Source organism: Cetorhinus maximus, chromosome 18 (genome assembly GCF_964194155.1).
Source record: "Cetorhinus maximus chromosome 18, sCetMax3.hap1.1, whole genome shotgun sequence".
Classification (NCBI taxonomy): Eukaryota; Metazoa; Chordata; class Chondrichthyes; order Lamniformes; family Cetorhinidae; genus Cetorhinus; species Cetorhinus maximus.
Genome location: NC_135896.1, coordinates 82,716,318 through 82,743,024, shown reverse-complemented (window position 1 = coordinate 82,743,024; position 26,707 = coordinate 82,716,318). Strand labels below are relative to the sequence as shown.

Genomic DNA, 26,707 nt, shown 5'->3' with positions numbered 1-26,707 from the left:
GTTGCCCTCCAGTTATTGCCTGTTCCTCGTTTGCCTAATGAAATGGTGGTGGGCCACTGTCTTCAACTGTGCAGAGATTTGATACAATTGAATGGTTTGTTAGGCCACTTTACATAGCGGTTAAGAGTTAATCACATTGGTGTGGGACAGGAGTCATGTATAAGTCAGACTGGATAAGGACAGCAGGTTCCCTTCCCTAAAAGACATTAGTGAACCAGATGGGTGTTTTGATAATCTAACAATGTTGTGCTCAGTAGTGCTGACGCTAGTCTTTTATTTCCAGATTTTAAAAAAAACTGAATTCACATTACATCAAGCGTAAATAAAGTGAAAATGTTGGAGAAGATGTGGAGAAACAGTTAACGTTTCAGTTCAAAGGCCTTTTACATTTCTATCACCTGCAGTATTTTGTTTTTGTATTATTGAGATTTCTAGATTACTAGCCGAATAACGATAGTAGCCGTATCCTTGCAAAATTACTCTCTTCCCATTGTTGCTCAATGCACTTCTCAACGAAAATTTCATCATCGTGATAATGGAGAAAATGCAGCAGCCAATTTGCACGCAGCAAGCTCCCATAGACGGTCATGTAAGGACTGAGTAGTTGATCTGTTTGGTGGTACTTGTTGATGGCAGAATAATGACCAAGACGCCTGGAGAACTCCCTGCTCTTCCAATGGTGTCATGAAGTCTTTAATGGCTGCTGCAGCAGGTAGACAAGACCTTGCTTTGACATCTGAAAAGACAAGTATCATGTATTACTATGACATTCCTCCTTTATTGCTTTGGAATGCTGGCATAGGTTATGTGGTCAGGTTCCTGAAGTGGAGCTACCAGTTGAATAAAACTGGAACCAAGCCATAGAGAATTGTGCCTGTCATGAATTGGCTGATCTCAGTAGGATGGCAATGTATTTGACCTTGGCATCCCTCAAAGAAGGGAAAAAAATGGTGGGACTCCTTATCCTCATCCAAACGACCCGTACTAAGTAGTCATCATTACAAGAAAGTCACTAATAATACTGTATTTAGGAATTCAAAAGAAATTACCCATAGTGTGATGGGAATGTGGAATTCCTAACCATAGAGTAGTTGAGGCAAATAGCATAATTGTCTTTAAGAGTAAGCTGGATAACTGCATAAGGGAGAAAGGAATAGAAGAATAGACTGATGGGGTTTGATGGAGTAGCATGGGAGGTAGTTAGTGTGAAGTAAAACATCAACGTGGATCTGTTGGGCTGAATAGCCTGTTTCTGTGCTATAAATTTAATGTTGTGGATGCTGGGCGAGAAGAAGGTTACATTATGCCACTGTTTCTCTGATTAGATGTTCAAATGAAGTGCCATTAGCCACAATTCACCAAATAAAGAATGGCCCATTTGCCTTGAGAGGAGTAACAGTATGAGGAAGCAGGCAAGTGCCTTCGGGGCTAGGGCTAAGTGTAAGAAAAATAAGTGTGGAAGGCATCAGATAGCAACCTCAGAACTTAAATGTTGGCTATTGGTGTAAAAAATATTGGACCACCAACAAATTACAGCAGATGTTGCCCCAAAAATAGAAGATTGTTGTTAATATGTGTACAAATAATAATGTCTGGTGTTTTTCAAAGTTAGAAGGAAGTAAATCTTAAGTGGGACTGCTGAGTGGATATATGCTGGAAATTTGGAAGCAGTCCAAAATCTGAGCAGTTCTGGCTGTCTTATCGAATTGTGCCAATTTTTTTTCACTTTTACCACTATATATAAATTCCATTCAGAATTTCAGAGTAATCCCTTGTAGCACTCTGGTAAATCATGTTCAGCAGCCAATTTTTTAATTTAACTTTTCAATTTGAATAGTCACATGATAGAAGAGAACTTGAATATTGCTGAAAAGAGAGACAAGTTGCTTTTTCAGTTCTTTCTCCCTGTGTATCTGTTTGCAGTCAGACCAAACAGAAAGTTGTAATGCCATGTGTGGTAGGTAACATTGAGATTGTAGTTTAATCTAGCTATTTAACTAGTGTTTACGTTACACCTTCATTGTATATACATGTCTGACCTCAAAGCTGAATCTAAATTTTATTTTCAGTCTGTAAATCCATGACTGCATTATTGTCTGGAAGTGAAGTTATAGCCTTTTACTCCATCCCATCTGCAAATCTATATGTAATAAGCTTCCCTCAGTGGCTGTTACTAAATGACTTTGTCCAGTGTGACATTGACCCATACGGTCCAGAAAGTCCAAGTTAAATTCAGATACATTAGCTGATCTCGGCTAGACTGGTCATTTAGGGTGCTAGAGTTAACTTTAGCAAAATTGCTTAAGATACACTTTTGATTGGAGTACAGTGAACTTACGCTGTGAGGACTTTGGGTGTAGGGCTCTGCTGCCCGTATCTTGAATTGCATCAAGTACCGTCACCCCAGTGCTCACTGACCTAGATTGGCTCTGGCCTGGCATTCCTCTATCTTTGTGTTCAAACCCCTCCTTGGCCTTAGCCCTTCATATCTCTAACCTCTTCCAGCCTGGAACTCTCAAAATCTCTGCAGTCCAACAATTCTGGCCTTTTGTTCTTCCCCAATTTTCATGCCCAGCCATTGGCTGCTGTGCCTTCATCTGCCCTGACCCTAAGCTCTGGAACTCCCTCCCTAAATTTTTCTTTCCCTCTCTCCTCCTTTAAGTCCTCCTTTAAAATCTACCAGTTTGACCAAACTTTTAGCTACCTATCCAAAGGCACAATATTAATGCAAGCTGTGTTGGAGACCAGGTTAGATTTTTGCTGCGATTGCTCACATTGCGCATTACCTCACCCTATAAGGTGTTGGCATATTATAGGGTGGGACTATATCTTGCAGAGGTCATTACCTTTGTTGGGACAGTAGTTAGGTTGTGATACTGCTCGTGTACTATCCCAATTCTTTGTAGAACAGAAGTCTGTTCGTGCTCATTTCCTGCCAACAAGCTTTGTACAGTTTCTACTCTCCCATGTTATTGAATCTCCTGAGGCAGCTGTATAGCCTGAGGTCTTTCAAGGAGAGAAAATTCGCTTGGCGTTTCTCCCTGATCCTAAAGGTTAGTGAGAGAAACTCTAGGTATATCAGTATTGAGGTATGTTCTGATGTTTTTACCCTTGACAGATTGCGTCCCATCAGAAGAGGAACCATTCTTTTATGTAGTATTTTGTTGACATTAGTTGAGACTCAAATTACCTTTTGGGGTACGTATGGAAGAAAAGGCATCGCAAAACAGCCACGTGCATTTCTGTAGTATTTTTGATAACCTTGTGGTGGCCCAAAATACTTCACAGCCAATGAAGTACTTTTGAAGTGTAGTAACTGTTGAAATGTTTTTTAAAAAAGGCTGCTAATTTACACAGAGCAAGATCCCATAAACAATGTGACTATGATCAGGTACTCTCTCTTAGTGATATTGTAGGAGGGATGAATATTGATTAGGACACCAGAGAGAACTTCCCTGCCCTTCGGAATGATGTCATGGGATTCTTTATGTTAATTTGAGAGGGCATACAGGACCTCAGTTTAACCTTTCATTCAAAATGCAGCACCCCAGAAATATAACACCGGGATGATCAGGTTGGGTTTTATGCCCTAGTCACTGGAATGGAACTTGAACCCACGACTTTCTGACTCTGAGGATGAAGGCTTGATGGGCTCATGGACTTTACTTCCAGTCATACTTTCTCACTATTATTTTTGCTCTTCAGGGTGAAGTGGAACTCCTGATTCGGAAGTGCTATCCCGCAGTTCAAAGGGATGGAGAAGTAATCAAGGTTCGAGACACTGTTTTATTGAAGTCCGGACCGAGGAAGAAGTCCATTCCTTACGTTGCCAAGGTTTCTGCACTCTGGGAGGACCCTACATCAGGTCAGCCTGTTGATTCAATGCAGTGCAAAGCAGAGCCTACAAGAAATACATGGTGTTGCTTTTCGGATTTGGAAATCATGCAGCGCATAACAATTCCAGATGTGGGCTTAATAGATTGGTTCCAATATCCTGTCTAGTCAACTAACCCAGGGAAAGGAGAGAGATCCTGTCTATTAAATTGGGGGAGGAGGCAGAAGAGAGAAATCCAATGTGTAAAATTGGTTAGGCTTGGGGCGGTGGCTGGGGGTGAGAATTCCAGCTTACAGGCTGACGGGTTAAGAATTTTTTTTAAGCAAACAGATTGCTAAGCAAACCTTTTATTTGCATATTACAAGGGTAAGCTGAACTGTATGTTGTGCTCTCCCCTCAGCCCAACTTCCCCTTTCTACATAACCCCCTGCATTTGGTACTGATGGGTGTGGACTGGAAATGGACCCTTGCTATTCCCAAGATATGTTTGAAAGTGACATACATCCATTTGGTTCTCAAAGGGCCAGGCCTGTGAGGATCTGCTGTTGTGTTGCTTGCAATGTAGGAATAATGTGCTTCTCCATTACTGCGGAATTTGTGGTTTTGTAGCCCATTATTTTCTAGGGTCTCTTTCCCCCAACTCAACCATTCTGAGGAAACCTACACCAGTATAAAATCAACATAGCATTTGCAGGCTGGTGTTGGGGCGGGGGATGGCTGGGAGAAATGTTGGTGGGGTGTTTCTTGGGGTGCCTGTGACCAGTTGGGACCTGTCATCTTGTGTCCAGGTGGGGAGAACTTACCATCTCCATCTATGCAGGACAATACTGAAGTATTTGGGTCTGGGATCAATAAGAATGCATCCGGTTGAATGTTTCTTCCTTTCTTGAGCCCAAGGTTTGGATTATTGCAATTCTAAGAAGTGGCCTTTTGTTTTGCTTATGTGAGGGGAGAGTTGGGAGCTCTCCATAACTGATGTTTCCCCAGTACCTCAGTTGTTTATTAGTGGCTCAGGGGCTGTGAAGTGACGTTTATTGCTTGGGAGGGTTATTGTACTGTAATAAGATGTCAGGGGAGCTGTGTGAGGCAGATGGCCTGTGAAATGTCACAGTGATTGATAATGTGATGAGCAGAGAAAAAATGACACCTCTGCCATTCTTCCCCCCCCCACCACCCCCCACCCCATTTTTTTAGTGCTGTGATGGAGCTTGTTGTGGAGATTCGGTTACTTCCCGACAGACCACATCATTCAACAGTTTCATTGTCTCTCCATCCCGTTCTTTTAACCCTACCCCCAAACACCCAGTTCTTTAATTGGATCACCTGCTGCTGAAAGCTGGAGATGTGTACATGACTTCACCTCTGCTTTGACTCTGATTCCGAAGGCCTGGCATTGCAAACCCAATCCCAACATTTACACAACTGAAATCCAGATCCTAGTTTCTAATGGGCCTTCAATCCTGATGCTCCAACAATGTACAGTAATGAAAGGCAGCAGGAGCAGATTCAGAGATTTCGTTCTCCTGTGCAAGTATAAAGAAGTGCTGCAGCGTTATCCTAGAATCATACGGCATTGAAGGTGACTGTTAGCCCATTGTGCTTGTGTCAGCACCCTTTTCTGAAATTTTACATTACATCTGCTTGCATGAACCTTCCAAGTGGTGCATTCCAGGTTGTAGCAATACAGCGTTTTAAAATATATTCTCATCTTCCCCCTGGATTGTAATATGCTGAGATTAGTTGACTCCCCCTGAGCTGCATTCAAATAGCTGACAAATTTGCAATTGCTTAGTCGTAAATATTTCATGCATCTGGCACTTAAGATATTAAGTCTGTCTGCTGTTCAGTTGCTAACATTAATCATTCATTCTGAAGGGCCTTGTAAATCACCCAATTCTTCTCTTAGGATCCAGCTAGCAGGTGGAGTAGTCACTGAACCCAGCTTTTACTTGGGATTACACAGTTTACAGCACAGGAACAGGCCATTCAGCCACATGAGCATCCCCCCACCTTACTTCATCTAACCTATTTCGCACATATCCTTCCATTCCTTTCCTCCTCATCTTTTCATGGTTAAAGTTGTTTCTCCTGAATTGGATTTATTACTATATTTATAGCCCCTAGTTTTCAACTCCTTCCTACAGGTGGAAAAATCTACATCTATAGTATCAAAGCCCTTCATTATTTTAAAGACTTTTATCAGTTCAGTGTTTTTTTTTTGACAACAGAACCTCAGCCTGTTCAGTCTTTCCTGTAGCACCAGACACTTTTACCCCTGTGAACTGAAGAAGCCTTTTGATGGGCTGTTACGAGGAGAAGGCATCCATTGGTTAACTAATGCTTGACACACACACACACACACACACACACACACACACACACACACACACACCCCCCCCCCCCCCCCCCCGGCCACCACCACCCATTGGCTTATACTTGTAAATCTAAGTAAAACAAACTACTTTGTTGTGGCTGCCTTGAAAACCTCTTTTTCAGTGCTGCTTCAACTGAGTTTGTTGCCTCCTGTTCTGAATCTGCTGACATGTGGAGCTGGTTTAGTTAGCTCTGTGGTAGTCGGAAATGAGCCCCCTATTCCTAATTGGCTTAGTGTGGCAGAAGGTGAGCTTTGACCTCTGCTGTCAACAAGCTTGTCAATCATGGCTGGGGCTTTGCCTCCAAGCCTGATCTTATCCCTATCTCACCACCTCTTGATATGTGTCATACTGTTACTGGTCAGGAGCAGGGGATAATGACTGCCCTGTCTATCTCTCTTCTCTCTCCTCCCTACTTGCTGTCCATCTCTCCTCTCTTCTCCCTTCTTCCCGGTTGCTACCCAAGCTCAAGAGATTTTGCCCATGTGGATTTCTCAGTAACTTTCTAAAAATTCTTAAACATTTGAAAGGGAATTGAATAAATACATAGAAAGGAGAAATTTGCAGGTCTATGGGGAAAGCGCAAATGGAGTGGAGCTAATTAGATAGCTCTTTCAGGCATGTGGGTCGACTGCCCTCCCTTGCTGTAGGCTTTTTTTTTTGGAAGATAACAGCCTTAAAGACCTTGGTAACCAGGTCAAATGCAAATCCTGGTTGAAATCTTAGCAATTTCTAACTCTGTACCTTGTTTGTTTAGAGGGTTCAATACCTCACCCACACATTTTCAGACTGAACCAACAGGGAGAGTTTTTCACTTATAAAACTTATATATGTCGATAGAGATCTTTTTACTGCTTAGCTGTCTGGAGCCATTGTAACCTGTGTCTAGCGAAAGAGCAGGTGATTAATGCACTTTAATGCCTCAGTACAGGAATCTGACACCAAATGCTAATTACACCTGTCTGGTTTAGTCAAACATCAGTGCTGTCAGCTCCTGACATGAAGGCCTCGTTCAACTGAGTGAGCAAGCTGCGAGGAAGAACCAATTCTCTGTACTGCCAGCTGTGGCTTAGTGAGTAGCAGTTTTTCCCCCGAGTCAGAAGGTCTTGGGTTCAAGTCCCGAACTAGAGATTTGGGCACGTAATCCAGGCTGAGAATCCTGGTGCCTGTACAGAGGGAATGCGGCACTGTCAAATTGTGTCAAACTGGCAAATAATATTTAAGCAACTTTGTTGAGCTTTTAATGAGGTAACGGAGAAGGCTGTTGAGGGTAATGCAGTTGATGTGGCCTCTATGCACTTCCAAAAGGTGTTTGTGAAAGTGCCATGTAATAGGCTTACCAACAAAGTTGAAAATCATGGAATACAAATGGCAGTGACAACATGGATACAAAATAAAAATAAAAAATGCTGGAAATACTCAGCAGGTCAGGCAGCATCTGTGGAGAGAAACAGAGTTAACATTTCAGGTCAAGATGACCTTTGGATACAAAGTTGGCTCAGTGACAGGAAACAGTAGTTGTGAACAATTGTTTTTCACACTGGAGGAAGATACCCCAAGATTCTGTGCTGTGTCTACTATTTTGCCTGATATGCTTTTATGATTTAGACTTGGGTGCACGGGGCACAGTTTCAAAATCTACAGATAACACATAACTTGGAATTATTGTGAACTGCGAAGAGCATAGTGATAGACTTCAGGAGAGCAGAAAAAGGCTGATAGCATGGAGGGACACATGGCAGTTGGAATTTAATGCAGAGAAGTGTGCAGTGATACATTTGGCAGGAAGAACGAGGAGAGGCAATATAAGCTGAAGGTTGCAAATCTAAAGAGGGTGCAGGAACAGAGACACCTGAGTGTATATGTACACAAATCATTGAAGTTGGAGGGCAGGTGAGAAAGTTGGATCAATTTCAGGATCCCATATGCTTTTTTATAAATAGAGGCATAGTGTACAAAAGCAAGGATGTTATAATGAACCTTTTATAAAACACCACTTCAGCTTCATTTGCACGATTGTGTTCCATTTGTGGCACAGCAGTTTGGGAAGGATGTGAAGGCTTTAAAGAATGCAGAAAAGATTTACGAGAATGGTTCCAGGGATGAGGGATTTCAATTACATGGAGAGATTAGAGAAGCTGGGGCTGTTCTTCTAGGAAGAGAAGATTGAGAAGAGATTTGATGGAGGTTTTCAAAATCTCTTGAGACTAGAGTGATCTTCTAATCCATCTTTCGGACGTACCATGGTTTGCTGATCTGATTGGTCTCTGATGAATGAAGGTCAAGGGAAGTATTTCTGTTCAACAATATCTCCACATATTGTGTGCACACTATTTTTCCATCATCTTAATTGGCCGTGTGTTCTAACTTGCACCCTGTCTTGAATATATGTCACTATAGAGGCTCATGGTATCGATCACAGGAGTGAAATTAATTTGATATGTTTATGTCAAAACATGAGATGGATGTAAATCTGAAGGATACATTGGCTGTACTGTATGGAATGGATTAACCTTTCGTGTGTGTCTGGCACAGGTTCTGGAACAGATATGGAGCAAATGTAATTAATGTGAGTGTCATAATCCATAGAGTAGATTGCAAATATTAGATCCATCTGTCACAAAACTTGGAATGGATTACAAGTAGTGGCATGAATGTCTACCACAATGTATTGAATGCGTATTTCAAAAATGGACTGGATTACAAGTAGTGGAGTGGATATCTATCTCAAACAATGTAATGAATTTGTATCACAAGACAGTGGACTATCACCGCCTTGTTTGGAGAGGCATGTTTTGTACAAGGTTGTGTGTTTGCTTTACAATAACTTGTTGTCTTTGAAGATTTTTGCTTAATCTTATTGCAAAGGCTGTGGCCAAGTGTCAATGCCTGTTTACTGTTGTGTATGTCAGTACCCTTTTTTATGGATTTTATTGAGTACCTAATGCTCTTCGCTTGGTGACTGAAAAATTGACTGTATTCCCTTCCAACTAACCAAGGGCTGACCAGCCCTGAGTTGACCAGATGGGTTTTTGCACTCCAGCTTTGTAAAATGGCCTCCCAATCAAACATCAATTATGTAAAAAGACGCTGTGCCCCAACAGTGTCCATTTCTGCATTCCTGAAAATAGAAAATTAGCAACATTGGACTTCCCAATAGCCACCCTCAGTCATTTCCCTTTTTTCACCAACGTTCCTCCCAGCTCCCACCAAAAAAGTGTCAGTGGTCTGAGGCCAGTTTGGAGATTGAACCTGCCATCTCCTTAATCAGTGATGTTAAGATGCTCCACAAATACATTCGCTGCAGAGCAGCATTATGAGTTGATAGTTTGCTGTATTCTAACTCATACTACATCCAATCGCCCCTGTCCTTCACCCTTCCCTATCTCTTTAACATCCTCCAGCACCCCTGGGATCTCTGCATTCATGTAACTCTGACCCCATATGCACACCCTGTTTCCTCTATCCCGCCATTGGTGGCTGTACCTTTAGCTGGCTAGGCCCCAAATTCTGGAATCCACTCTAGACCTCTACATATCACTCATCCTTGAAAGAGCCCCCTAAAACCAAACTTTTTGTCACCCATCTTAATATCTTCTTAAGTGGCTAGTGTAAGTCTCCTTAAATTTTACTTGATAACACTCCTGTGAAACATCTTGAAACCTTGTCTGTTTTTAAACGCTAGTTGTTAGTACAGCTCTGATTAATTTGGCTGTAAGCTCCTACTTTTAAAAGCTGGTCCTTCTGTTCTTTGAGACTATCTTGGTTCTTCTAAGGGCTTCCTCCAGTGATCATTTTGTTCCCCATCTGCTGTGGGGATAGCTGACTGATTTGCTATCCAGGCAAGTGTGGTTTCTTGGTAGTCACATGATGCCAATTTGGCATGAGGTCTCTGCCACTATGGGCAGGATGTCACTGCTCACACACCGTGGCCAAAACTGTTTCCAAAACAACCCTTGGCTGGCTGAAGAGTCTAACCTTATCATTGAGATGTCCCCAGTTCTCCAAGTAAGAACATCAGTCTGTTACACATTGACATATTACTTGGCCCTAGGCAGACTCTGCAGCTTATTGGGAGAAGAGTGTATGTTACCTTTATGCATGTCGGGTATTTTTTTTAAAGAAATTGCAGTTTTCACCTCCACATTTCAGCTCCTTTGCTGGGTCTGGTTTATTGGGTGTCAGCAGGTTTATAGTAGTTTCCTCGTGGTTAAGCCTGTGAGCAACTGCAAGTTGTAACTGTCCCATGGCACTTCATAGGAACATTATCAAATAATAATTGGCACCATGCCAAAGGTGGAGACAATAGGACATGCAATCTAACTAAGGCTTGGTCAGAGAGTTAGTTTCAAAAAGTATCTTGAGGAGAGGGAATTAGGGAGGGAATCCCAGAACTTATGATCCAGACAACTGATGGCCACCAGTGGTGGGGTGAAGGGAGTGGTGGAGTGACAAGATGTTATTGTAGGAATACAGAGATCCGAGTTGAGCATCAAAACTCAATTACTCGATGAAGAGTTAGTATCGCAGTTGTGTCTGATTCTGGCCTCACCCCAATGCCTATATGCCTGTTTGTCCAGCAGAAGTCGATGGATTACTTTGGGAGCAGCAATGCTGGCTTTTTTTTTAACATTTTCATTACCTTGGAGCAGAGGCTGTTTTTTTGAAGGCTAGCTGTTACTAACTGTAAATAACTACTCTAGTATATCAGCAAAGTGAGTGATTGCTAGGGATTGCTCTCTATTCAGGTGTAGCAAAACAATTCTCTGCAGTGGATTCTATTCCCATCTCCACCCAATTGAACTCCATTACCTCAAATCTCCCTGAACCACCTCTTTCTTACCTACAGAGCTCGCAATATCATCCAAAGACGTGACATTGGGTTCCTCACAGAATGCTTACAGCATTGAAGAAGGCTGCTCAGCGCTCAAGTCCATGGCATCTCCCTGCAGGAGCAATTTATCTCGTCCCACTCCTCCACCCTTTCCCCAGAGCCCTGCAAACATTTTCACTTAAGGTGCTTGCCCAATTCCCTTTTGTTAACCATGATTGAATCTCTCTGTTCCACAATCTAAGGCAGTGCATTGCAGATTGTAACCACTTGCTGTGTAGTAAAACTTTTCCTCGTATTGCCTTTGGTTCATTTACCAATCGCTTTAAATCAATGTCCTCTGGCTCTTTATCTTCTGCCAATGGGAACAGTTTTACTCTATCCTGTACAGACCCCTCTATCTAATCCCCTCTCAACCTTCTCTTCCTAAAGAAAAACAACCCAAGCTCCTCCAGCTTATCCACATAGGCAGCCTATCCACATAGGCAGCCTATCCACATAGGCAGCCTATCCACATAGGCAGCCTATCCACATAGGCAGCCTATCCACATAGGCAGCCTATCCACATAGGCAGCCTATCCACATAGGCAGCCTATCCACATAGGCAGCCTATCCACATAGGCAGCCTATCCACATAGGCAGCCTATCCACATAGGCAGCCTATCCACATAGGCAGCCTATCCACATAGGCAGCCTATCCACATAGGCAGCCTATCCACATAGGCAGCCTATCCACATAGGCAGCCTATCCACATAGGCAGCCTATCCACATAGGCAGCCTATCCACATAGGCAGCCTATCCACATAGGCTGCCTATCCACACAGGCTGCCTATCCACACAGGCTGCCTATCCACACAGGCTGCCTATCCACACAGGCTGCCTATCCACACAGGCTGCCTATCCACACAGGCTGCCTATCCACACAGGCTGCCTATCCACACAGGCTGCCTATCCACACAGGCTGCCTATCCACACAGGCTGAGTCCCTCATCCCTGGAACTATTCTTGTAAATCTTTTCTGCACCCTCTCTAAAGCCTTCATATCCATACTAATGCCCAGAGTTGGACACAATACTAGAGGGAAGCCAAATCATGATTTATTAAAGCTCATCATAACTTACTTTCTTTTGTACTCTATAAAGCCCAGGATCCCAAATACCTTTTTTTTTTACCATTTTCTAAGTCTGTCCTGCCACCTGCAGTGATTTGTGTTTATGTACCCCCAGGTCTTGTCCTGCACTCCCTTTAGGATTGTATTCTTTTGTTTACATTGCCTTTCCTGTTCTTCCTACCAAACTGCATGACTCTCACTTCTCAGTGTTAAATTTAATCTGCCAACTACCCACCTATTCCACCAGCCTTTCCATGTCCTCTTGAAGCCTGTTACCATTTTCTTCAGAGTTCACTATACTTCAAGTTTTGTGTCATCGGAATATTATAAAATTATGCCATGAATACTCAAGTCTAAGTCATTAATGTATACCAAGAAAAGTACACTGATGACACCCAGCTCTACCATCACCTCTCTGGGCCCCTGCAATGACTTTGTTGCTTTTATCAAGCAACTTGTTGTGGATGAGCTGCAATTTCTTCCAACTGAGTAATGCGAACGCTAAAAACATTATTGTTGGTCTCCATCACAAGCTCCATTCTCCTCCCTGGTCACTTGTCTCAGACAGTTTGCAGCATCCTCTATGACCACGAGATCAGTTTATGACTTCATATCTGCTCTATCACCAAGATTGCCTACTTTCACCTCCTTGATATCGCCTGATTCTGCTTCTGAAAGCCACATCCATGTTTTAATTATCTCCAGGATTGACTATTCCAACACTCTTTGTCAGCCTCCTGTTTTCCACCCTCTATAAACTTGAGCTCACCAAAACTCTCCTGCCCATATACTCCACATGAGTAAATGTGAGGTTATTCACTTTGCTAGTGTGATTAGAAAACTAGTAGTTTTTTATTCTTCCACAGGACGTGGTTGTTGCTGGCAAGGCCAGCATTTGTTGCCCATCCCCAATTGCCACTGTGCACCAGTGGCAGAGAGAGTGAATGTTTAAGTTAGTGGATGGGTGCTGATCAAGTGGGCTGCTTTGTCCTGAATGGTGTTGAGCTTCTTAGTGTTGTTGGAGTCGCACTGGTCTGGGCAAGTGGAGAGTATTCCATCACAATCCTGACTTGTGCTATAGACAAGCTTTGGGAAGTTATTGCCTCAAAATTCCCAGCCTCTGACCTGCTCTTGTAGCCACAGTATATGACCAGAAACTGAACTGGATAAGTCAATAGTAACTCCCAGGATGTTGATGGCTTGGGATTCAGCGATGGGAGATGGTTAGATTCTCTTGGTGGAGGTGGTTGTTACCTGGCACTTCTGTGGTGCAAATGTTACTTGTTAGTTATCAACCCAAGCCTGAAATGTTGTCCAGGTCTTGTTGCTTATTGGCACGGACTGCTTCAGTATCCAAGGAGTAGCAAATAGTACTGAACATTGTGCATCAGAAAACATAATCACTTCTGACCTTATGATGGAAGGAAGGTTATTGGTGAAGTAGTTGAAGATGGTGGGGCTAGGATGCTACCCTGAGGAAATGATCGGGAGGAGGCTGATGGGGCAGTAATTGGCTGGAATGGATTTGTCCTGTTCTTTTGTTGAAAAGACGTACCTGGGCAATTTTCCACATTGTCGGGTAGTTTTCAGCTGGAACAGCTCGGCTAGGGACGCGGATAGTTCCCTAGCCGCTAGTTAATGACTTTTCATCAAGTTAGTATGGAGTGTACCTCTATACCATTCTGTATGAAAGCAATTCAGGGATGAGAAATTTCTGCTGTTTGGCAGATTTCCAACTTTTGGATCATGGAATTCCACCCTTTTAATTTTATTCCCAATCTCTGCCTGGCCTGGAGGAGCTGTCATTCAGCCCCTTTCTCTTTAATCCAGTGCCAATCTGACTCTCTTTCTGTGATTGGGAGATGCAGAGGCCGTGCCCCTAGTAGCTGCTGCTCCCATGTGCAGCCTGGGCTGGACTGTCTTTCTGGTGCAGGGTAGCTGGATCTTCTCACCCAATCCAAGGCCCGGTTACCGATGTAGCAACTCAGCAGCAGCCCACCTCTTGGCTTCAGGCTCTGGCCCTGTTGGGGGGAGAGTCCTGCCAGCCTTGATTTCAACTACACCTTGCTCTAGGCAGCAGTCGCTGTCTTGTACTGCCTCTGACTCAACCTGCTTGAGACCCCAGCACTACCCAAGTGCCCAGTGATGGAATAGGCTGCGCTTCCTGGCCTGGCAGGTTGAGCCCCCTGGGAGCAAGCTGCTATCCCCTGGGGAGACAGCTTCCTCTGCCCCAGCAGTGCGCATCCAAGAGCCACAGCTGCCCACTGACAGTGGGGAGGTGGTGTAACGGTGGTTGGAGGAGCTGCTGTTCAGCAGCAAGGAGGCGCAGCTGGAATGGCTGCAGGTGTGAGAGAACAAAGCTAGGGGGTGTGTGTGGGAAGCGGAGCCTGGGATCTGGGGTTTGGGACCTGACAACCGCTTCTCTCCGATGTCAATCATTGTTTCAAAAAGGTTTAGGATTTGAGTCTAGTTTATAAAATGTTCCCCTTTTATCCATCATTATTGCTGGTTTTCCATTCCAGCTCTCCCACACCTGGGCAAGTTAGAGAAATTCGAGCACACTTTATGGACTGAATGTTATAATGTTGCTTTTTAGTTTTGCTGGTGTCTACAGTCATGTTAATTTTTAAGAATTTGTTTATGGGTTGTGGGTATCGCTGGCAAGGTCAACATTTGTTGCCCCATCCCTAATTGCCCTTCAGAAGGTGGTGATGTGTTAAAATAGGGTCACATTGGAAAATAGTTTTCAAAGCACTGCTGTGGTCCTTTTGCTTTGCATGTACATAATCCAGCAAGGTCATATTCTGTTGTTAGTATGGACTTCATCCTGTATTACGTGCACTAACTGCATTGAATGCTGAAATACTGAGGTCATTTTGGTGATTTTATAGAAATGCATTGGTCCACAGTCTTGACAGTAATAGAAGATAAACAAAAGGGAGAACTAATGTTTCTACCCACTTGAAGTCGTCTTTTTGAAATGGCCTAGAAGCATTTGCATTTCCACCACAGATCATTAAAAGATCATGTCGTAATTATATGATTCTTTATCACAATCACAAAAAAAATCAGACCTTTTTGTCTTCGGCTGCTCTCGTCCCTAGCACTAGGAGACAAATGGCATTGTTGGCTTTTATTGTAAAAAGGAAGTTTTGCTACAATTGTATATAGGACTTTAATGAGACCACCCCTGGAATACTGTGCAGTTTTGGTCTCCATATCTAATGAAGGATTTATTTGCCTTAGAGGTTGTACAACAAAGGTTAATTTGTTTGGTTCTGGAATGAGGGGGTTGTCCTATGATGAGAGGCTAAGTACATTGAGTCTATATTCTCTGGAGTTTAGTAGGATGTGAGGTGACCTTATTGAAATATACAAGATTCTGAAGGGGCTTGATAGGATGGACACTGAGAGGTTGTTTCCCCTGGCTGGGGAATCTAGAACACTGGGGCACATCCTCAGAATAAGGGGCAATCTTTTAGGACTGAGGTGAGAAATTTCTTCACTCAGGGTTGTGAATCTTTTGAATTCCCTACCCCAGAGGGTTTTGGATGTTCCATCATTGATTATGTTTAAGGCTGATATGGACAGACTTTTGGTTTCTCAAGGAATAGAGGGATATGGGGAGTAGGCAGGAAAGTGGAGTTGCGGCATAAGTTGGTCATGATTGTCTTGAATGGCAGAGCAGACTTGAGCTGTATGGTCTAGTCATCCTGATACTTATTTAACTCTTACCAAGTTCCATTCATCCATCACCCTATACTCGCTGACCTGCATTGGCTCTTGGTCTGGCACCGCATCAGTTTTAAAATTCTCATCCTTGTTTTCATTTTCTTCCATTGCCTTGCCCTTCACTATCTCTAACTTCCTTCAGCCTTACAACCTTCAAATCTCTGTACTCCTCTAGTTCTGGCCCCTGTGCATTCTCTTCTCTCTTCACCTCACTGTTGGTGCAGGGGTCTTTCCCCATGCAAATTGAGCTTTCTACCTCCCTCTCAATTTTTAAGACTCCCTTTTAAAAAATGTTTACTTTACCAAGCTTTTGTTCATGTGTTGTAATATCCCCTCCCTTGGTTTGGGATCACTTTGTCTGATTATGTTCCTGTGAAGCACCTTGAGATATTTCACTACATTAAAGGTACTGTAGTTGCTGAAATGTATTGGCATAGGGACTGATCCCCAGTGTGGAACGTGCAAAAGATGTGTTTGAAAACAGTAGTTAAAGGACAGAGCAGGAACGAAATTGCAGCACTATAAACCTCCATTTTTCATCTTCTAAGTGGACTATCTGCATGGTTAGGAATCCCACCTATGTTCTTTCCTGTAGTCCCAGGGCTATGTCAGATAGATCTCCTTGATCTTTCTTCACTCTTCCTTGCAGCCCTGGTTTTATAACCTTGTCAATGTAGTGGGTTGGATCCAAAGAAATCTAACTGGAAAATCTCAGGTGAGTGCTGCATCCAGCTTTGCAGTAAGATCTCTGAGAGGGGCATCTTTGTCAAGTAATGTTAGTTTAAGATTTCCGGCAATCATTTTTCCAAAATTTTCAGCTCCCATGACTCAAGAATAAGTTGCGCCTCTGCAAGATCAGGAAGTGACAAGCTGTCTTTGGCCTAGTGTTAATAGGAGTGATGAGACAGCCCCGCAGTGCTTTCCTGATATCTTCACTACTTCTGAAGTTAGCCTTTCCATTTCAACTATTTTCCACATGTTTGCTCATGCAATTGTTATCTATTTTTGAGTTTTTTTTGTCCGCCTGTTTCATTAACCACCACCTTCACATGTAGCTGTTTTGTAACTCATGCAAGCAGGATAAAGTTATTTCTATCAGTACACTAAACAGAACACCAAAAACACTGTCCTGTGTATCTGGAGCTCAATATTATGATGATCATAACTGGGAAGAAAACTGAGCTTTGTTATGTAAACTGAATACTAGTTAAATAAACGATAGCAGCAATTCAAGTTACTATCCCAAGCTAAAGCATTGGGAATGGGACATGATTCAGGTTAACCTCCTGCATTAAAGCAGAGGGAATCGGTAGTGATTGAGGCTAATCTCTCGAGTTTAAAAACATTACAGATTTTGTGTTTTTATGATTTTGACTAAATTCAACTACTTGATCTTCATAAAACTGTAGGTGGCTGTTGGCAGTTGCTCTAACACTCCAGCTACTTTCACCTTCCTCCTGTCCCCAAATATGGTTGTGAGACTTCTATCAGCATCTGTGTGTCATTGCTACCGCTCTATCAATACCTGGGTGATCTCCCAACAAGCCCCTCCCTACCTTGTAAATCTCACAAGTGCTATTTTATTGCTGGTCTCTCTAGCAGAAGTTACTGGCGTAAGAGTGCTGTATGGAATAATGCATAAAACACCTACAAGATTTTAAATATTCTGCTTCCGTGATTGTTCGGGTGCTTTTTGCCTTGATTAGTGCGTCTTTTAATTGAGATGGATTACGTTTTGTTTTCCTTTTTTTTATTCGTACTCAGTAAGTTGGCGTCTCTTGTTAAGACCAGAATTTATAATGTGTTTGTTTTCCCTCAGAAGTGGGCAGGGTAGAGGTTTGGTACAACTGAATGGCTTGCCAGGCCATTCAAAAGGCATTTGAATCGTGTACCTTGGTGTAGATCTGGAGTCATGTACAGGCTAGACCGAATAATGATAGCAGAATTTCTTGCCTAATGGGTGTACTGGTGAACTACTTTGATTTTTATGGCAACCGTATAGCTTCATGGTCACTTTTGCTGATAGGTTTTTTTTTTAAACAAGAGGCTACTAAATTCAGATTCTCAAATTGCCATGGTGGGATTTAAATTCACGTTCTTTGGATCACTAATCTAGTAGTGCAAACCAGTGCATTAGTGTATCCAGCCAGGCTACTCTAGCTGGTCGCAGAGAAGCCCAGTGGTTCTCTGGAGGCAGCTGAAGTTGCTAGGAGCATTGTGCAAGTTTGAGTGGTTACTGGGGCCTTCGCCTGAGCTCAAACTCATTAAAGTATTGCTTTCTTCCTGTAGGGGAACTCATGATGAGCCTTTACTGGTACTACAGGCCTGAGCACATCCAGGGAGGCAGAAATCCAAGCATTCACTGTGAGGTGAGAATCAGTAATCTTCCCTACAGTCTTTAGGCGTTCACTTCTAAATCCTCTGTCTCTGCCTCTTGCTCTGTGCCTCTGCTGCCCTGTACTGGCCTCTTGCCCTGCTCCTATGTCTTCCTGCCCTCTGCCTCTTGCTATATTAGCGTCTTCCCAGCACCTGTTTCTTGCGTGTATATGTGTGTGTGTATTGTAAATATACTCTCCGTTCAGCATTGTCTTGGCTTTCAGTCGTCGGCTTCTTATTTTCAAGTTATTGTGACTATGTTTGATATGTAATGAAACAGTGATGTAGAAGGCAAGAGGTTGTGTGTTTAACCTACGTTTGGTGATGCAAAAGGAAGAATTTGCATTTAGAAAGTGTCCTTTATCACATCTTGAAGTGCTTGAAGTCTAATGAATTATGCAGTGTTGTGGGCCAAGGCAGCAACCATTTTTAAATACGGCAGGATCCCAGAAATGACAATGCACTGGTTGATGTGTCGGTCTCATTTTGATGCGGGGTGCTGGGAAAACACCCAAGCCAGGAGGTAGTGTAGCAGTTCAATTCCCAACCTGGAGAATGGCACCACTGATAATGCAGCCCTTCCTGGAGTACAACTTGAACTTCTGATTTGGCGAAAACAGGAAATGAGCGCTACCAGACTGAGCAACACATTTTCGTTCCTGCAGCTTAGTGTCAAGTGGCTCCCTTGGACAAGTGCCAATAGATTAAACAGTACGGTGATCTGAAGAATAACATTATTGGGAGCTGAGGCTGAGACTGTTTAGTAGGGGAGAATTTCTCAGCTCACAATCGCAGTACACAGTTTAGGATGAAGCCAGGCACAGATGCGGTTAAAGCATAACAGAAACTTGGATCGGTTGGCATCCATAAAGAGTTCTGTCTCTGATTTTTAATAATGGTGAAGACTACCCTGGCTTTACAGGGTCTGTCTTATATACAGAATGACAACTGACCTTTCCCTCTCCTCCCCCTCTGCAGAATGTGGTAGTTTCATCCATGGAACACAAGCAGTTTGTTTAGGTCCAGGTGACCAGGGTTGAGCATACTGATGGGTGCCTTGGCATCATGATGATGTGCTGCTGGAATGGACAGGAGCATTAATGAGATTGATGAGGCTGAATAGGCCAGTGTTTTGTGTAGTGCAGGCTTTTTAAAGTTCTATCTCTCGTCTTCTCCCGCAGAATGAGATCTTTGCTTCTCGGCATCAGGATGAGAATAGCGTGGCCTGCATTGAAGAGAAATGCTATGTGCTGACCTTCTCTGAATATTGTCGGTGAGTGATTCCAGACATTCCAGTGCTTTTGTGGGGGAAGAGGGCATAGGAATGGGACACACTTTCATAGAAATGTAGCCTCTTGATGGAGAGTCTAAAACCAGAGGCCATAAATATAAAATCACCACTAATGAATCCAAAAGAGAATTCAGGGGAAAATTCTTTACTCAGTGGTTGGTACGTGACATTCCCTAGCACATAGAGTAGTTGAGATGAATAGCATAGATGTATTGAAGGGGATGTTAAATAAACACGGAGAGAAAAATGAGGAAAAAGTGAAACGGAACAAGAGAAAAGACAGAACAGCAAAGTTGGCAGGAAATCTATTGCAGGAAATTGGTTAGTAGTCGGAGATAGAGAGATGAGCAGAGGGGATGTAGGACTGATGGGGAATCTGGAGGGCAGCTCCCTTTTTTTTTCTTTTTAGTCTGTTTCCAGGTACTGTTTTACTTGAACAGGAGTCAGTGCCCTTTCAGCTTGCTCCGCCATTCAATTATATCATGGCTGAACTGTATCACAACTCCATATCACTGGATAATCCTACCTAACAAACATACAAACATAAGAGTTAAGAGCAGGAGTCGGCCACTTGGCCCTTTGAGCTTGCTCCGCCATTCAATAAGATAATAGCTGATTGGAGTGTAACCTCCCGCCTACGCCCGATAACCTTTCACCCCCTTGTTTATCAAAAATCTGTCTACCTCTGACTTGAAAACATTCAAAGACTCTGCTTCCACTGCCTTTTAAGGAAGGAAGTTCCAAAGACTCACTACCCTCTGAGAGAAAAAGTTTCTTCTCATCTCTCTTAAATGAACGACCCCTTATTTTTAAACAGTGACGTCTAGATTCTCCCACAAGAGGAAACATCCTCTCCACATCCACCCTGTCAAGACCCGTCAGGATCATATATGTTTCAATCAAGTCACTTCTTACTCTTCTAAACTCCAGCGGATAAAAGCCTAGCCTGTCCAATCTTTTCTCCTAACACAACCCGCCCATTCCTGGTACTAGTTTAGTAAACCTTCTCTGAACTGCTAATGCATTTGCACCCTTCCTTAAATAAGGAAAACAACACTGTACCCAGTACTCCAGATGTGGTCTCACCAGTGCCCTGTACAACTAAAGCGTAACCTCCCTACTTTTATATTTAATTCCCCTCACGACAAACGATAACATTCTATTAGCTTTCCTGATTACTGCACGCTAGCCTTTTGTGATTCAAGCACTAGGATACCCAGATCCCTCTGCATCTCAGAGCTCTGCACTCTCCCACCATTTAGATAATATGCTTTTTTATTCTTCTTGCCGAAATGGACAATTTCACATTTTCCCCCATTATACTCCGTTTGCCAGATCTTTACCCACTCGCTTAACCTTGTAGCCACCTTATGTCCTCTTCAAAAATTACTTTCCTACTTATCTTTGTATCATCAGCAGATATAGCAACCATACCTTCTGTCCCTTCATCCAAGTTACTTGTATAAATTGTAAAAAGTTGTGGCCTGCCACTCGTTACTCGCCAATGAGGAAAAGACCCATTTATGGCTACCCTCTTTTTCCAGTTAGCTAGCCAATCTTCTATCCATGTCAATATGTTACCCCCTACACCATGAGCTTTTATTTTCCTCAATGACCTTTGATGTGGCACCTTATCAAATGCTTTCTGAAAATCTAAGGACAGTACATCCACTGGTTCTCCTTTATCCACAGCACATGTGACTTCTTCAAAAAAAAACTCCACTAAATTGATTGAAGATGATTAGATGATTTCCCTTTCACAAAACCATGTTGACTCTGCCTGATTGCCTTGCCCAAGTGCCCTGCCATAACATCTTTAACAATAGCTTCCTTATTTTGCTCCTGAGTGGCCTGGTTCTAATATTAATATTATGTCTCCTTGTTCTTGATTACTTCAGAGGAAATAGTTTCTCCCTATCTACCCTATTATTATATAAAGCACCTTGATCCGATCACCCCTCAACCTTCCTAAACCAAGTTCATGCGATCTGTCCTCATAATTTAACTCTCTAAGCCCTGGTATGATTTTGGCCAATCTGCCTTATGCCTATTCCTAGGTCAAGATAACTTGCCTGAGGTTTGGTGTCCAAAACTGAATGCAGTACTTGAACTGGGGTGTGACCAAGACTTTGTATAACTGAAGATTAGCTTCCTGCTCTTTGTATTCTAACCCCAGTCCCCTTGAGATACATTGAATGGAAATGGTTTCAGTTTTTCTGATGGCACTGTCCGTTATCAGCCCAGTAGTCGGGGACGTCTGAGAGGCGGGCGGGTTCTGGTGTAAATGACCCTATCTGACAACATGTCTCTTCCTCCATTTTCATTTCTGTTTCCTCCTATGCTCTTCTGCAGGTTCTGTGCCTTGGCAAAGTGGCGAGAGGAGGGAGCCCCTGATCACAGACCAATGGTCCCTCCCTCCGAAGAATACTCCACTCCTTCCCACCGCAAGGTCCCGGAAAACACAGACCCGGATCTGGTCTTTATTTGCAGACATGTGTATGACTTCCGCCATGGTCGAACTCTGAAAAACCCGCAATAGGTTATAGCACTTCCCGAATTCCAAGGGAACTCAGGCTTAGAAAACAAACACATACAATTACAGGAAAACGCATATAATGGATTTTGACTGGAGGTATGATTCCACACAAACTTCCTGGTGGACAACAAACACTCTTCCCTTTGCCTTATGTACATAAATTAGAGAAATTTTTAAGACCTGTTCAATCACGCTGATGGCATACCAAAGGACAGTGACCGATCCGAAAACTGGCTTCTGGAAAACAGCGCTGGTTTCTGCACTAATCAATTCGACGATGTCATCACAACACTTGTCACTTTTCTCATGCTCATCCTCCATCACCACTAACAACGGGACCTGTTTCCCGAGCAATTGACGACCCATTTTGCGATTTTTAAAAATTATAAACGGTAACAAAAAAATTGCACTTATATTCCAAACTGATTTATTTCTCAAATGACCCTTACCCAATTTCCACGTTGGCAATGAATGCCAGCACTTAAATGTTTACGTCTGAATTGGGATAACATTCCAAATTCTTCTCTCTCTTCCCTCTCTTTTTAATTATTATTACAAAGAAAATTACTTGTTGGTATTAAATTTCAGAAAAATTGTATTGCGTTTTGAGGAAGAAAAATTAATATATGATTTAAGTTTGATAGCTATGTTCTGAAGAGACTGTTTTTTAAAAAGAAAATGTTCACTCTCTACTGATGTCCTGATGTTTTCACTTGAAAGTTTCTAATTATGTTTGAAGTGTTAGGCCTTTTGGCCACATAGAATTAAAGATGTTTCTGCCATCACCATTGGGATTTACTTTCGCTGCCATTTCTCCCAACATTTAGCACTACTGCTCCAGATTCTGTTTTCAGCTTGTTAGAAATGCCCAGCATTGGTCATTCTTGAATCTAAAATGGACGTCAACAACTGTGAGCAGATTCTGACCATCAAAGCATCAGTTTGACATTCCTAATGGGTACTTTGTACTAGAGAACCTGGGAAGGACCTGCATTGATATAGCACCTCTCATTATGTTCTGAAGCACGTTGCAGCTAATGAAGTAATTTTAAAGTGCAGTCACTGTTATAATGCAGGAAACACAGCAGTCAATTTGAGCACAGTGAGCTTCCACAACAGTCGGGTAATGACTAGATAATCTGTTTGTTAATTTTAGTTGAGGGATAAGAACGACCAGGACACCCCTGCTGCTGTTTGCATAGCACAGAGCAATTTTCATGCTCACCTGAGAGGGCAGACAGGGCTCCTGTTTTAACATCTCATCTGAAAGACAGCAGCTCCAACAATGCAGCACTTGCTCAGCACTGCACTGGACTGTCAGCTTGGATTATGTGCCTGGAGTGAGGCTTGAACTCGACCTGGAGACTTAAGAGTACTACGCACTGAATCACAGCTGACATTTGGAAATTCTCACAATAACATGGAAAATGCCGGAAGGACCCAAGCCTGTCTGTGTTCAAAATGGAGAAAAGGAGGCTTATGTTTGTTGTATATCCATTAGAATTTGAAGACAAGTGAATCCCTTTGTAGAACTAGGAAAAATGAAGGGGAATGGGTGGCGGCGCGGTGGGGGAGGAGAGCAGGTTAGTATGAATTTCTCATGTGTAGCATCCATAACTTTGGATAGGCAAAAGGTTTTCAAGACCATTAATGTTATGTTTCACTGGAAATTTGCTGGCATCTGTGGAACTGCAGAGATCCCCCGTGCAACAGAGGTTAACTGCGATCATAATGAATGGAAAGGAAAAATTTGAAAACACTGAGAATGGAAGAAGTACAGTGGAAGATTTCATGGGAAACTGACACTCTCCTTCACCAAGTTGATCTTCAGTCTGTTAATCAGCACTCCCATTAGTCTTCCTGATGACTTCACTCGCTGAGTATCACCCAGTAGTTTTTCCATAGCCATATTAACTGGGTTTCTGATTTATCTCCTGGATGCTGCTGCCAGGAACTTGGGAGGAAAAAAAACTGTATGGTTTGCAATTCTTAGGAGTAGGAGAGCTGTGAACACAGTTGGGGAAATCTGCTAAACAGAATGGTGACTGGAATTTGAAAGTAGAAATTTGGTGCAGAGGGGGAAAGGAGGTGCTGAGTAATTTTAAAGCATAGGCAAAAATAAGTAAATGTATAACTAATCTAATTAGATAAATATATATTGTACACACCCCCACACAAATAATGTGTGTGTAGATAGACTTTTCAGCAAAATGATTTTTACAGCTGAGGTCCATTGTCTGCAATTCCTGTGTCATGTGGGAACTTCAAGATACTTCATGTGTCCTGGATAACCACTTACACAGCAAGTGCTTCCAGTTACTTAAACACTAGTTTGGGGTTTCTTGAGGACCAGAAAGAGTCCCTGTAGAGCATATAGGGGCTGAGAGTGCATGTTCCAGAAGGTGGTAACCTTACAGTCAGTGTTCAAAGGTATAGTAAGTGAATGGCCATCCAGTTGGTTGAAAGAAACAATGAATACAGGAATCTTCCAAGAGGGTGGAACACTGAAACAGGTTTTCAGTGCTGAATAAGGGTGAGGGTGATGACACTGGAGGTGTGCAGTTTAGAATACTTCTACAGCATCATTCACTGCATATGGGGTGATTGCAACAAAGAGTGGAAATGCAGTTCTTATAAGGGATTTGATAGGGATAGAGATTTCTGCATCTGCCGGTGGGAGTCCTGCATGTTGTGTTGCCTCCATACTAACAGGGTAAAGGATGTCACTGAATGGGTACAGAACACTATTGAGGTGGGAACAGTAACAGCCAGAAGGTGTCCATATTGGAACCAATGATGTAGGTAGGAAAAAGGTTGTGGTCCTGCAGTCAGAGCTGCAGGAGTTTGGCAGAAAATTAAAGTGTAGGACCTCAAAAGTAGACCTTTTATGGACTACGCCAAGAACTGTATAAATGGTTTTGTTGAGTAAAACAGGATAATGAAAGCTAGATAAATGATGCAGAGGGGAGGGCTTCAGATTCCTGGGGCATTGTAAACAGTTCTGTGGCACAGGAAGGACCTGGTCAAGGTGGGTGGGTTACACCACAAAAGGTTTGGGGCCAATGTCCTCACTGGAAAGTTAACTAGTGCTGTGGGGGACTATATAAATTAATTTAGAAGGGGATTTGGCACCAGGAAGAAACATTTGAGAGGAGAAACAGCACTCGGGACTAGGAGAGGCAAACAACATTAAAACAAAAAGCTGTTCAAAAATCAGAGGGATCAGATGGCAGTGGGGGAGGGAGAGTATTGCGAGGCAGACTAAGACTGGTTTGAAGTGCATGCACAGAAATTCCTGGAGTGTGGAAATAAGGTTGCTGATCTGCAGGCAGAAGTAATCATGTAGGATTATGATGAAGTAGTAATAACTGGTCTGATTCAAATAAGGGAAGGCATGGGTACTTTTAGTTACAAGGTATTCAAGAAAGATAGCAAAGGGAAAAAGGTGCCGACAGTATTGATCAAAGAAACTTTTAGCACTGGAGAGTTCAGACACGATCTATTTTCTATGAATTAAAAAAATAGAGAAGCTATTACAATGTTGAATAGAGGCAAAAAGCCACCAAATAGCGGGAAAGAGACAGGGGAGAAGCAGATTTGTTGTGAAGTTGCAGAAAGATGCAAGAGCTATAGAATAATAATGAAAAACTTCATGTGGCCTAATATAGACCAGAACAATAACTGTGTAAAGGGGAGGGAGGAGTTCCTGAAATATGCACAAGAGAATTTTCTTGGTCATTGTGTTTTCAGCCATTGAAGAAGCAGCAGAGCTGGATCAAGTTCTGGGGAATAAAATGGGGCAAATTAAGCATTTTTCACTGCTGAGTTTTTGGGAAACAGTGATCACTATCATTAAGATTAAAGTAGTTATGGAAAAGGACAAGGACAAAAATCAAATGTGAAAATACTCAACTGGAGGAGAGCCGATTTCAATGAGTTGGAAGTGGATCTGGCCCAGGTGGATTTGGAATCAAAGATTGGCAAGTATAATAGTAAACGAGCAATGGGAAGCCCTTAAAGAGCAGGTCATTCGGATACAGTAGGTACATTCCAATGGGAGGGAGGAAGGGTATCTAAAGCTACAACTCCTTGGATTACAAAAGATGTAGAGATGAAAATGAAACAGGAAAAGGAAGCTTATTATAAATGTCAGATTCAAAACTCTGCAGAGAACCGAGCTGAACACAAAGTACAGGGGAGAACTGAGAAAGGTTAAGAGGGACAAAGTGTATGAGAATAGATTGGCGGATGGCCAAAATAAAAGAACCCAAAGACTTGCATAAACATTAATAGTAAAAGGGAATCTTATGGTAGGGTATAGCTGAATAGTGACCCAAAAAAATCATTTAATGAATGCAATGGGTATGGCTGAGACACTGGATAATTACTTTGCATCTTTCTTTACTATCTCTTCTGTTATTGTGACAATGTCAACATTCATTTCTTCAGTGGAGAAATTTGTAGAGTAAAAAAAATTAAAGAGGTACTTAAAAGGTTGACTGATCTTAAAGCAGAAAAGTTGCCTACTGTGGCTGGATGCATAGTAATATACTGAAGGATGTAAGGGTGGAAGGTACAGGCTCTGGCCATAACCTTTAAACTCTTTTTATGTATGGGAGTGG

General features: G+C 42.6%; 1 protein-coding gene across 10 annotated transcripts in view; it reads left to right on the top strand.

Annotated features, from left to right (window-relative positions):
• The window catches only part of bahd1 (bromo adjacent homology domain containing 1), a 76,524-nt gene extending 53,651 nt beyond the window's left edge, over positions 1-22,873 (top strand). For 9 of the 10 annotated variants that reach the window (XM_078563080.1, XM_078563087.1, XM_078563085.1 and 6 more), the window contains exons 4-7: positions 3,706-3,865; positions 18,172-18,251; positions 19,440-19,531; positions 21,902-22,873. In XM_078563080.1, the coding sequence (XP_078419206.1) occupies positions 3,706-3,865; positions 18,172-18,251; positions 19,440-19,531; positions 21,902-22,088 (519 nt within the window). In that variant the 3' untranslated portion in view covers positions 22,089-22,873. The remainder of the gene's footprint in view (positions 1-3,705; positions 3,866-18,171; positions 18,252-19,439; positions 19,532-21,901) is intronic. The other variant, XR_013579507.1, reaches the window with a different exon arrangement.
• The last annotated feature ends 3,834 nt before the right edge of the window (positions 22,874-26,707 follow it).